At 37.4% G+C, this 13,740-nt stretch overlaps 1 protein-coding gene across 5 annotated transcripts in view; it reads right to left on the bottom strand.

Annotated features, from left to right (window-relative positions):
* Positions 1-13,740, bottom strand: part of AFAP1L2 (actin filament associated protein 1 like 2) — a 130,020-nt gene that overhangs the window by 15,773 nt on the left and 100,507 nt on the right. For all 5 annotated transcript variants that reach the window (XM_031955883.1, XM_023495775.2, XM_023495771.2 and 2 more), the window contains 5 exons: positions 11,453-11,658; positions 9,983-10,162; positions 4,320-4,409; positions 2,725-2,809; positions 2,196-2,300 (listed from right to left, as the gene is read on the bottom strand). In XM_031955883.1, coding sequence (XP_031811743.1) covers positions 2,196-2,300; positions 2,725-2,809; positions 4,320-4,409; positions 9,983-10,162; positions 11,453-11,658 — 666 coding nt within the window. The remainder of the gene's footprint in view (positions 1-2,195; positions 2,301-2,724; positions 2,810-4,319; positions 4,410-9,982; positions 10,163-11,452; positions 11,659-13,740) is intronic.

The following is a 13,740-nucleotide window of genomic DNA, read 5'->3' on the forward strand; positions in this document are numbered from 1 at the left end:
CTTACAGGCACCTTGGGAGGAAAAGAATATAAATATTATTATTCCCACTTTGGAGATGAGGGAACCAAGACTTAGAGAAATGAAGTAAGTAAATAGGTAGGAACAGATTCTAAGCTGTAAGACAACTAAGCAGATCACCTAGCCCAACCTTTTCCTTTTATACTGGGGTTCAGAAAAGTTATAGCTAGCTCACTCAGAATTAAAAAAGGCAAGATCTATTGTCGGATTCACTGACTCCTAATTCAGTGCTCTTCCACTACAGCATGCCTCCCTCTAAAGTTCTAGCTGTATTTCCCACAGAAGGCAGACTGAACTAAAATGGGACTTGTTAAATAAAACTTTCTAACTCCAACTTCCATTGGAAAATGCTTTTTTTCTCCAAAGCTGCTTCTCAAGAACCTTTTACAGTCTTCTATGCTCAAGAACTATTTGCTGAATGAAGAAATGAATGCATTGAAGAACTGAATGTATCGAATAAAGTTCTTATGAGATTGTTGGCAAGTTCTCCAATCTGCAGAGAATTGAACAGAATGAAATATGATAAAATTGCATGAGGAAGTTTGTTTAAACACAGGGAAAGGGGCTAGACATATGAGCAGTATTTCATTGCTCTAGAAAATGATCTGGTTAAGTGCCCATTACCATTGCAGGTTAGCACCTTCCAGTCTCAGAGTTGTCTCGGGCATTGTGAGGTGTAAAGCAACTTGATAGAAGTCACATGGACAGTATGTGTCAAAGATTGCACTTGAACTCACATCCTTTTAATTTCAATCCTACCTTGCTATCCATTTAGCCATGTTTGTCCCTCTGATTAGATGTTAAAAAAATAGTTTATGAAGATGGTGAAAGAAGACTGAAAGAGACCACCATGAGGATGGATAATTTCTATCCTTAGGGATGTTTTCAATTAGGAATAAATATAATAAATATATCCTATTTAATTAGGAATAAATAAACAAACTTTATCTTAGATGGCTTATTGTTCACCTGCCTCTTGGCAGGGGGCCTGACCAATGACCTCTTGAGGTCTTTTCCAGCTTTAAGAGTATATGATTCACCATCTTTACAGTTAAAGGTTCTGATAAAGACCTCATTTCCAAAATATATAGAGAATTGACTCAAATTTATAAGAAATCAAGCCATTCTCCAATTGATAAAGGGACAAAGATATGAACAGACAATTTTCAGATGATGAAATTGAAACTATTTCTATCCATATGAAAAGGTGTTCCAAATCATTAGTGATCAGAGAAATGCAAATTAAGACTCTGAGATACCACTACACAACTCTCAGATTGACTAAGATGACAGGAAAAGATAATGACAAATGTTGGAGGGGATGTAGGGAAACTGGGACACTGATGCATTATTGGTGAAATTGTGAATACATCCAGCCATTCTGGAGAGCAATTTGGAACTATACTCAAAAATTTGTCAAACTGTGCATACCCTTTGATCCAGCAGAGTTTCTACTGGGCTTATATCCCAAAGAGAAGGGAAAGGGACCTGTATGTGCAAGAATGTTTGTGGCAGCCCTTTTCATAATGGCTAGAAACAGGAAATTGAATGGATGCCCATCAATAGGAAAATGGCTGAATAAATTGTGATATATGAATATTATTGTTCTGTAAGAAACAACTAGCAGGATGAATACAGAGAGGCTTAGAGAGACTTATATGAATTGATGCTAAGTGAAATGAGCAGAACTAGGAGATCATTATCCACACTTCAACAACAATACTATATGAGGATCAATTCTGATGGAAGTGGCTATCTTCAACAATGAGAGGATCCAAATCAATTCCAATTGATCAGTAATATGGGAAATGAGTATGGACCACAACATAGCATTTACACTCTGTTATTATTTGCTTCCATTTTTCTTTTTCTTCCCAGGTTATTTTTACCTTCTTTCTAAATCTGATTTTTCTTGTGTAGCAAGACAACTGTATAAATATGTATACACATATTGTATTTAACATATACTTTAATATATTTAACACGTATTAGACTATCTGCCATCTAGGGAAGGGGGTGAGGGGAAAGAGGGGAAAAGTTGGAACAGAAGTTTTTGCAAGGGTCAATCTTGAAAAATTACCCATGCATATGTTTTGTCAATAAAAAGTAAATATATTATCTTACATGATCCTTAAAAAAAAAAAAAAAAAAAAAAAAAAAGAGTACATGGTTCTTACTGGATGTTTCCAGAGACCTCTCAGTATTCTCCAATGAAGCAGATTTCTTCCTCCCCAGGTTCATCAAGTTGCTCAGTTTGAGGCCTGCTGTACCTTTCTTCTTAACTAACATGAATAGGGAAAAGAAATTGGCATCAGACACATTATATAAACAAAGTCACATCCAAAATCCATCAAAAATCTCAGATTCTCTTCTTGTTCTTCCTCATCCCACAAGGCCAAGTCAGTTCATATAGATGTCTTCCTACTGACATGGAGAGGACATGGAGATCTTTTAGGAATACATTGACTAATAACAGAGAATGCTTAAGACTTGAAAGATAACTAGCTGGGAGAAATAAAAATATTATATCATTTCAGGAAAAAAAAACCCAAATATGGACTCAATAGATTAACAAACTAGATGCTATACTGATTCCCACCCCCAACTCTGTCTGTCCTATCCCTTTGGAGTAAGTTGGTAATGACTTCCAATTGAGCTTTTCAATGCCATTTCTCCCACCATCCCACAGGACAGAAACTCTGTTACCGTCTTTGATCTCTGTGGTCTCAGGATGACCATCCACACTATTCCCATATTCTGGGGCTGACAGGTATTTCTCAGCTATGTCTGGCTGTCAATGAGAAAGAGAAAAAAGACAAACATAATTATATGCTAATTTTAGCTAATATTTGGGAAAAATAATTTTTTTCAACTATGAACTAATGATAATACTATCCATGGAGTAGCTATAAATTCTATTTCCTCCAACTTTAAGGTTCAATGACTTGGATCCTGAAAAACTTTATACTGTGCCTTCTGAAGTTTCCCCAAATTTGTCCCATTTTTCTTGCCTTTGGGCCCCTCAAAATTACCAAAGTCTTTTTTCTTCTTAGTTTCCAAGTGTACAAAGAAACTAGTCAACATTAGAAAAAAAAAATTACCATTCGATTTTTATCCATTCTTGCTGCAGGAAAGGGGAGCAGGGAGATTGTCTTAGAAATTAATATCCCTGTGGAAGCTGAGAAGCCAGCAGCCATCAATAATAAGAAAGTAAATAACAGCATCTATTTCTAATTGTTTGTGCTATTCTCAATATTTATGCAAAGAAGTGCAGATATTAAACTAGACTTGGGATGGAAAATGCCATCCATACCCAGAGAGATTTATGGAGACTGAATGTACATCGAAGCATACATTTTCAGCTTTTTTTTTTTTCCTGTTTGTTTCTTTCTTGTGATTCCCCCTTCCCTCCTTGGTCTAATTTTTTTGCACAACTTGACAATTTTGTTAATAAAAGTATTAAACACATTTATCTTATCTTAGATTGCTTGCAGTTTTGGGGAAGAGAGAGAAGGGAAGGAGGGAAAAAAATTTGGAACACTAAGTCTTACAAAAATGAATGTTGAAAACAACCTTTATATGTACTTGAAAAAATTGTATATTGAAAAAAAAAACCAAAAACCTAGGATTAGCTCCATACCCCAATAAAGGCACATGAGTAGAACTTTAGTAGAAGTCCTTTCAATAATAAGGAAATAATAGTTAATAATAAGGAAAGTTTTAAAATCTTATTCCAATTTATAACAGGGAGGGGAGAAATTTGTTTTTCCCTGCTATACTCTTTTCCTTCCATCTTAAGATAAAAATGAGAAAAGCCAAGATCCGAGGAAAAGGTCTTCATCTCTAGCCTCACTCCATTTGCTCTCACCACAGGAAGTAAGTGGGATGCCAAAGTTACATGGATGATGGGACCCACTCCTTACAATTACAAGTTCAAATTAGGCTCCCCTGGGCTCCTATCTTTTAAACTGTCTCAAAGCAAATAAAAGCCTTTATTTTTTGATAAACTATTCAGCTTTTCCTGGAAGAAAAGAACCACACAAAATAAATCTCCTAATTCAAGAATCTAAAACAAAGTTTTAGATTTTTTCCAATGAAGCTTTTTTTTCTTCAAGAAAGAAAATATTTCATGTTTATATCCGTTACATTTGTTTTCTAGACAAGAGAAAGTCACTGTGCTTATTCAAGCATAGCATGTTTCTTATTAACTGGACTGAAATGCAAAAACAATGCTTCCAATTTTACACTTTTATTTAAAAAAAAAAATAAGAAATCTCTCTTTGGAGAGTAACTAGGCTTACTTTCTGACAATTAAGACGATGAGCATCGGGAGTGTATTGGTTTCCTTCAAAAACTCCTTCAGACGGCAAGCTGCTGACATCTTGGATGACCTGAGTAGGAAGAAAGGAGTAATTTGATGGGTCAGACTGAGGATCAGACTCTAACTGCTCCTCAGAAGAAATAGTACCAGAAATCCCAAAAGTCTCTTGAGAATGGACTAACAGTGGTGTATTAAATGACTTTCCTCCCAGATACTGAACATTTCCATGCTATTCCAGGGCCAGTCCCAAACTATAATTCAGAACTCTAGAAAAGTTGGACTGTTCCATTTGGGAAAAGCTTTCGGGATTCTCAGAATCCACATGATCACATTAACAAATGGAGGAGGAGATCATGTCACCAGAATATTTTGGTTGTAGGGAATGAAGTCAATCAGACTGATTCTGCTTACTAATATGTCCAGTTGGTTGTTACAACACAAGTGAAAATTTTCTGCCAGACCTGGATCTGCCACCAATCACTGTGGTCTCTGGTTCCCACTGCTTTCTGTTAATAGTTCCTTTGTGGCTTCAATAAATTTACCACATTTCCTGAACAGCCTCCTTCTCCTTCTTAATGTGTTGGAACCCTCTCTATGACATGTTCTTATACCCTGTTAGAGAAAGTGCCTCTGAGAAACATTTTCCTTAATATCCTTATTAAAGTACTTTCCTAATTGAGGGACAAATATCTTTATTCATGGCTAAAGGGCTGAATTGGAAGTACAGAGAAGCAATCAGGCTGACTGGCCTTTGACCCACAGAAATTAGGACTTTATAGGATGAGCAAAGTCAGAACTACTGCTTCAAGGAAGTTTCCTATAGTTACCTAATCCTGTGCTTTTTGATAATACTTAAATTGAACTGTAGATATAGCCAGAGGCAGTCATCCCACACATTTGTATACATAGGGTACATCCCAGATGCAGAATTGCTTTAAAAAAATCCTTTTTCATCACTGGTTCTGCAGCTCCAGCAGATACACTGGAGATTGATTTAGAACTTTTTCAAGTCTGAGAGCTAAGGTGAAAATGCTTCAAAAAGGACAAAAATCAAATCTTTCTTCACTCACAGATGACTCACAGTTTGGAATTCTGGTAGTTCAAAGCTATGGATTATCACACAGATTACAGCTCCTCCTAAACCCAGAGAGAAACACTACTAAACTGAATCTCATTTAGTTCTGCGAGCCTGGGGCTCTACTAGCTGCTATTGCCTATGCAAGGGTCCTCACACTACGGCCAGTGGGCCAGATGCAGCAGCTGAGGACATTTATCCCCCTCACCCAGGGCTATGAAGTTTCTTTATTTAAAGGCCCACAAAACAAAGTTTTTGTTTTTACTATAGTCCGGCCCTCCAACAGTCTGAGGGACAGTGAACTGGCCCCCTATTTAAAAAGTTTGAGGACCCCTGGCCTACAGCTTCATTAGCTTTTGGGTGTAAAACAGAATCCTATTGTGATCCAAAGTCTGCCCTCCTTCCTTCGGCAACTCCCTCCCTTTCTGGCAGTCTCAGTCCAGGGCTTCCTCTCCCAATTCCCAGCTCTCCTCCTTGGGGCCTCTTGAGCTGCTTCCTCCCTTGAGCCTCCTCTAGATTCCCAGATGTTTTGCTTCAGCTGCTACTTAGGCTTCATTCTAAAACACTAAGTGTTTTCTTGTTGAACTTCCAAAGAAAACAGGGCAGGCAGCTGCCCTCTTAAAAGTCCTGACATTTTCGTCTTCCTTGAATGTGTTTGGGAGTGAGGAGAGACTAACACCAAAAGATTTCACCCCTTTAAATTTTGGGGATACATTGCCTTACATCTTCCCCACTACCCAATGATCTCTATACACATCTCTACTTGCTCCAGTAGCAACCACAGAACCAGCCAACATGCTTCCATCAGATTAGAATGGGAGAGATGAGGGTCATCTATAGCCTCTGCCTACCTGGACCCTCTCAGATCCACATGAGTAGTGATAAGTCAGATTTTTCTTTCTTTTTTTCCCCCCAATGACAGAAAAACTTACTACTCAAATCTCAGACAAGAGGCCTGTTTTTAGTCCAAGGAGTCTTAATCCACAGCCTATTGGATAGATTTCATGGTAACTGGGAAAGAAATATCTATTTTCACTAACCTCTAATTGAAGTTTAGCATCTTCTCCAATTATTATCAAAAATAAACAAACAAAATCCAATTATTTATTCTAAGAAAGGATCTATGGGCTTCAGCATACTGCCAAAAGGGGTCTATGGTGGGGAAAAAAAAGGAGGGGGGGGGAATGGGAACTTGAGTTCCTGCCCTTAGTCTGTCAGTAACTCAGAGGGCCACTAGGGAGAAAAGCAAATATCTGTTAATTAGGCAGGCTGTTCTGGTGCTAAAATGTGACCAGAGACTTAGAAGTGAAGTCATGTGAATAGAGCCCACTTAACCATGTGGCTTACCACTGCCTCTAAGCAGTTTTACAGAGCAAGTAAAAAATAAAATTAAGAAGAAACCTCCTCTTTGAAAATTAGGTACTCCCTGTTTAACCTGTATTGAATTACTTGCTGTCTAGAAGAGGGGAGAGGGGGAGAAAAATTAGGAACACAAGATTTTGCAAGAGTGAAAGTTGAAAACTATCTTTGCATGTATTTTGAAAAATAAAAAGCTATTGTCATCATCAAATAAATAAATAATAAAAGAAAACTGTGCTCTTACTCTGAACACACCCTGGTACAGGGTTGAGGAGCAGGGAGTGCCATGGCCTTAAAAACTAAAAATCATATCCTCTAGGATTCAGTTTCCTCATCTGTAAAATGAGGAGGGAGGGATAGATTGGATGAAGTCAGAAGTTTCTTCCTACTCTGGCTCTGTAATCCTCTGAATTTTATCAATCAAAACTAACCATACTTAATTGGGGCTCTCCCTATCTATTCTCATCCCACTCCATTCTAAATTTCTAATCTCACAAACCCAAAACATTTTTGACCCTGAAGTTAGGCTGTATGCCAGTCCTCTTGCATTTTCTCTCTCTTTTTATACACTATTTGACCCAAATGGATGAGTTTGGAGTTCCTGGGGTCAGGGGAGGTGGCATTCTATTTTTCTAAGCAAGGCATTTTGTAAGACTTTAGAAACAAGTTGGGACAGCTAGGAGGCACAGTGGATAGAGCCCTGAAGTCAGGAGGACCTGAGTTTAAATCTGGCCTCAGAGACTTAATACTTCCTAGCTGTGTGACCCTGGGCAAGTCACTTAACCCCAATTGACTCAGCAAAAAAAAAAAAAGAAACAAACCATCCTCCCTTCACACTCTGAAGTAACTGAGTATTGATAATTGGGGAGCCACTGTCTACAGCAGATGTTGTTTGTTGCTTTTTAATAAGATAATGGATGTTGAAAGTTTCCAAAGCTTCAGAAGGGCTTTCCAAATCAGTTATCCAGTAAGCTGCAGGGGGATTTTTCTTCTAAATAGACACATGTAATTGGTGGCACACCCAAATTATAATGAAGGGAAGAGGAGATGGAGGAAAAAAAAAGCAAAGGATAGCCTGTGGCCAAGATTCTTCAGAGTGTTCTTCTCCAGGATCAAGAGAGGGAATACCCTTTGGAATGGAGAGAAGTGTAAGAGTTGGATTGTGTGTACCTTCCTTTGCTGGTGCAAATCACAGTGAGGCTGGTTTGTTTACGGAATAGTAACAGATGGTTATGGTCTCCTCTTGGATGCTGCTGCTTCTTCACATCAACAGCAATAACTAGAAGAAGCATTTTACTAAGCCTCTAATTGATGTATGCTTTCAGTATTAAGTGGCTTGTCATTGCCTCAGAATTCAGAATAATACCTAACTCCTCCTCCTGGCATTCAAGACCCTTCATCTATACCTTCTCTGGTATCTTCTCCAATCTCCTCCATCACTCTTCCTCTCCTCTTCCTCAATGGGCATCTTCTGCTTGAAGGAGGCTAGCTGATTCATTTTTGAGCATTCCTGCTGACACAATTTCCTTTGGCTTTTCTCAGTATCTCTCACACCCCTGATTCCTTATCTGTGTAAAACCCTTTAAACACCAACTTCTTCATGAAGCCTTTCCCAATTATTTTGGCCAACAATGAAATAATATTTATTTTCCTATATACTATAATGTCCTCTCATATTTAACATTTAAATATACTTAATCTTGTATTGTTCTTTAGTCAGTGTATACATATATATATATATATATATATGTATACACTGACTAAAGAACAATATATATATATATATATATATATATATATATATATATATATATTTTCTGCTGTTTCCCCATGTTATAGATTCTTGATCTAACATTGTTTTATCTTTTCAATGCTAGGTTCATCTACTGAATTAATACTTTCTGAATTAAATTTAACTTTGTGGCTGAAGAGGTAAGTGAAATCAGTGAACTGTATTGATAGCACTAAGGTGACAATCAATGAAACATTCCCAGTTCCTTTAAGTTTTCTTTTTCTCTATTTCTGAACATTGCTTAGAAAGTTAACAGAGTCAGATAGGAGGCAGCAATTCATTTTGTTAGAGAAAATATTTTGCAATTAAGTAGATTAGAGGTTATATGTCTGCACAGGGGGAATAGCGAATAGTTGCTATAAGTAGTACTAGAAAAAAGTGGAGTGAGGAGAGCCAGCTTATTATCTCTCCCAATTATTCTCCCAGTGATTTTTCTTAAAGAGTCATAAAAAAGTGATCTCTGACTTTCATTAATATCATGATACCAGAATTGAATATGATAGGATATGTGAGAAACAGTCCTCTCTATAACTCCTCCTCACCCCCATTTCCTAAGGTCAGGAGTAAATTCAGTCAGCTCCTCAGTGTAGACATTCACAAATCTCTTCTTGCTCTACTAGAGATGGCCTCAACTATAAAAAATTATCTAGCATGCTTTTGTGCCAATCTGTAGTTTCTTGGCAATGCAATATAGGGATTTCAACCCACAGGCAGTTTGTGTTGCTATCTGGAACTAAATGGAAAAATGAAATCTGTTTACCATTTAGATATACATGCTGTTTTGCATATGTGAAGGGTTTGGAGAAGGGAAAATCTGATGGGACTACAATATAGTTACATGGGACGAAGTGACGTGTCTTGTTTCTGGTAAAGATGGAGTCTCAATTCATACCATTACAAGATGGGGTGAATACCCTCCACTCCAGGGATATTTAGTCTTCTCAAGGGAAGAGTTAGGAGGATGTGAGAGGTGTATTCAATTGTCTAAGGAACTTTCATGGGGAAGAGATATTGGATTTGCGTTTGACCCCAAAGGGAAATGAATGGTGATTGTAAATAGGAAAAATTTAGATTCCTGATGTAAGAAGAAAACTAACAACTAGAGTTATCTCAAAGTGGAATAGGTTATTAAGAAGGTGGAGGTGTCTGGAGCTCACTCTTACACTAGCACAGGTCTTCAGACAAAACTAGACTAATTTATTACAGTTTGTTATTACAGAGTCTAAGTCAGTTATAGTTTGAAGTAGGTGGTCTCTGAGGCCTACTTTTTGAGAGATTTTGTGAAATTTTGTGAGAGACTCAAAGTTATTAAATCTTTCTTCAAAGCCTCAAAAGTAGGAAAGCAGTTCAGAACCTGCTGCCACTTCCCCCAGGCCTGGCCCTAGTGATCACTCAGGAAACCTCAGGGCCTCCTCACCCGAAGCCATTGCTCTGCTTGGTCCTTGCTCTGCAGTCCCAGAACAATCACGTCAGCATTTGTTGGTGTGATCTTCAGGTTGTGCTCTTTCTTTCTCACTTGTTTCTCCTTGTAGATAACACTACAGCCTACCAGATTCACATCAAGCTGGGGGTTGTGATCCTTGGAGGATTTGTAGCACTGGAAACGAGAAAACAGAGTTAAACAGTGAAGCCTACATAAAACAGGAGCAACTGTCAGTTTTGAAAAATACATCAAACCCAGCTGTACATTATAAGTTCAGGAAGCATACTGGCCACCAAATTAGGCTCAGATTCATATTCTCATTCTCTCTCATTCTTATTCTCTCTCTCTTCTCCCCTTCTTCCCCCAACCCCGTGCTTTTTTTTTTTTTTTTTTAAACCAAATATTAGTTAGACAAATGGCATAGCATATATATGAACTAACTTTAAATTTAACTACGGGAGATTCTTGGGGCGATGATTATCTTCATGACTTAATGTCTTACCCTGGGGAGGTATCTAAGGGAACTCCTGAGAAACACAGTAAACAGTCTCTCACTTATCATGAAAGAGACATAATCCAAAGTAAAAATTTGTGATTAACTACTCCTGCAATCAGTATTATGGGTTTATGCAATGTAATTTACATTTAGTATTACCCTGAATAAAACTGAATTGGGCAAAGAAGAGAAATAAAAAAGTATCTCTATTTCCTTACAGAGGTAGGGGTTTAAATTGCATTTAATGTCCAACTTTTTTGATACATTGATAACTAGCTTTTTTTTCTTTCCTCTTTGGTATTCTTTAAAAGTATATCCCTCTGGAAGAGAGAGAGGGGAAGGAATATATTGGGAAAAGTAGGTGATAAAACCCAAAAGATATCAATAGAATTAATTTTAATAAAATCTAATTGGGAAGGTTAGTTAATATGCTAGAAAATAAAAGGTCATTCCCAAACTGAAGTTAATAGACTTTTATATTATCTAATGTTTCTAGATTATTTCCACAATGTAGTCCCACTGCTATAGGACATGTTGTCTATACACTGAGGCAAATGGGGTTGAATTACTCCAAATTATAAAAATGAGTGAATAATCTGGTAAGGGTTTTTGTTGTCCGAATAGCACCTTTAATGCCTTGACGACGCATCAAATTAAAACATTACAGTAAGCTAGAGAGGCATATACAATCTGCTTAAAATACAAAGGTCAGGGAGAAGTAATGGCAATATGAGCAAAGATAGCCGTAACATCACAGAAATCTTTCCATGTAATTAAGAGCTGCCTGTACAAAATCCACAGCTGTCAACAGATGCCAATATATCTTACTGGACTGGGCTGAAGTGGCAGAAACATCTGTACTAAGCCTGAATTTCAGATATTAGTTATCCACATCTCCTTCCCTCTGCCAAAGGAAAAAAAAATAGGACTAATCATTCCTGTTAGGTACAAAAGAATATTTTGCTAACCAATAATCTGCTGTCCTTAATGACACACAGCTGCTTAGCCCACTGCCCCAGCCACTTCTTCCTCCACAGGAAGGCACAGATCCGGGCATCCTTCATCAGCTCAATGGTAGCTTCTGGGGATGGCCATTGATGAGGGGTTGACTTGCTCTTGCTGCTCTCTTCTTCATCATAAGATTCATAGGAGCTACTCACAGGTTCACCATCCTCTGCAAGAAAGACCAGCTTAGTCACAGTCTAAGAAACAAGACTGTCTCCAAACATGCTCTGCTCAAGCAAGGGACAAAGGGAACCAAGCCATTAAACATTCAAACCAGGAGCAACCTCCAAGTTAGTGAGCAAAGTATCCTGGATCAGAGGTGGATTCCAATGATGGTTTTTGGATTCTATTGACTCCTTGTTCTATTTTGTCTTTAAATGTTAAGATAGGAATCTTATGCTAGAAACCAGGACTGAAGAGAAACTTTATTTTTCTTTCTCTTCTTCAAATTCTATTGGTTTCAGATTCCAGAAGGCAGTGATCAAAAATAATGACAATTGTGCCCTGAGCTTTAATTTCTTCCTTTATAAAACAAGGTGACTGGATGAGCTAAGCAGCAAATAAACATTTATCAAGTACTTACTATGTGGCAAGGATTAATTTCTAGGGATTAAAAAAAAAAAAACAACTAATTTTAAAAAAGCAACCTAAAATGGAAAAATTTATATACATAAATGCATATGTGTATAATGTATGTGTATACACACATATGTATATATTATATATATTTGTAAAATGTATATATGTATATTTACAAACACATACCTATACATATAGATGTACGCACAAATGAACATGTATATTTCTCTTTATATGTGACCCATAATTTTGTTGACTATATTCAATAGTAATCATTTTCAAAAGCTTCCTTGTCCCCAAGCTAAGTGATCTTTAAAGGTCCATTCTAGCTTTTAACATGAATGGCTCTGTTTTAAGAAGGAAGGAAAGAAAAAGCAAAAGCTTTGTGGTAACCTGAGAATATGACAAGCAGAAGCCGTATTTATCTAGCAGTCAGACTGAAGGCTCATCTTTCTCAGCCATGGTTAGGTTTTATCAGTTTCAAAATCGCAAATGCAAAGAAATAACAGGCCAAACTATAATAGTAAATTGTTTTATGGGAAAGATGATCACCTTTTCAACCTCCAAGTTACTCTGACCCAAAACCTATCACTTTTCTTTTCCACTGTTTCATTCTTTATAATATTACTTCTTGCTTCTCTTTCCTACCTCAACTATTTTCCTCATATCTTCCCTGCTACCATTTGTCTTCCTTCCTTTAACACTAAGAATAACTTTGTAATAGTGAGAGTTGTCTGAAAATGGAATGGGCTGCAGTGTGAGGCAATTAGAAGTGGGAAACAATGGCTAGATGGATAAAGGTTGAGCTAGATACCTTCTGAGGGGCTGTCTAGGAGTCTTTGATTTTACTCTAATGGTATGTATATTTTAAAAGAAACTGAGATGACACAGTAAAGTAGTACTTTATATACCTTGAATAACATTCAGTACTACTACTGTTAGTACTACTAAAATGACTGGGGCCTGTGAGTAATGATAGTAGGGCAGAGCAATGATAATATTTCTAGAAGAATTCAATATACCACAGGACTCTAAGAATGAGATATAAAACTATCCCTCACTACGTAGTTATTTAAGCCCATCATTACCAAAGGCATCTAAAATGTAGACTCTGATTTTCCCAGACCACACCCTGGACTCTTGGGAATATGAGGGGCACATATCCCTTTATCCACCGAAGGAAAATTAATCAAGAAGGACAGAAAAAACTATTAGTGAGGACACAGTATAGGAAGCATGCATATGGGCAGAGAAAGGGACAATAATGAATACTCTTTAAATGATTAACATCATTTCTCAAAGTTACTCTTCAAGGACACAAGGGTATGGTGTTCCAGATTCAAAAAAGGGCAGGACCCAATGTGATTGTGGAATAAATGACTACCTCAGACACTTGCACTCATTTGGGGATTCCAGTGGTGGACAAGGTACTAGAATTATCTGTACAATATTCAGAAAAAAAAAAAGCTTGGGAAGAGGGGGGAAGAGAAAAAGAGGCAGAAAAATCACAGATGGTATTATTAAGGTTTTAAGCAACAAGGATGGAGCTTGGTTTCAGTTGAAAACTCTCCTGTCTAGGGGATTCTGAGGGTATGTTAACAACCTTTTTACCTCACTCATTGGGCACAATACAGCAAGTGATCAGGCAAGCACAGAAAAATAGTTTCATCAA

The sequence above is a fragment of the Sarcophilus harrisii genome, chromosome 2 (genome assembly GCF_902635505.1).
Source record: "Sarcophilus harrisii chromosome 2, mSarHar1.11, whole genome shotgun sequence".
In the NCBI taxonomy this organism is placed as follows: domain Eukaryota; kingdom Metazoa; phylum Chordata; class Mammalia; order Dasyuromorphia; family Dasyuridae; genus Sarcophilus; species Sarcophilus harrisii.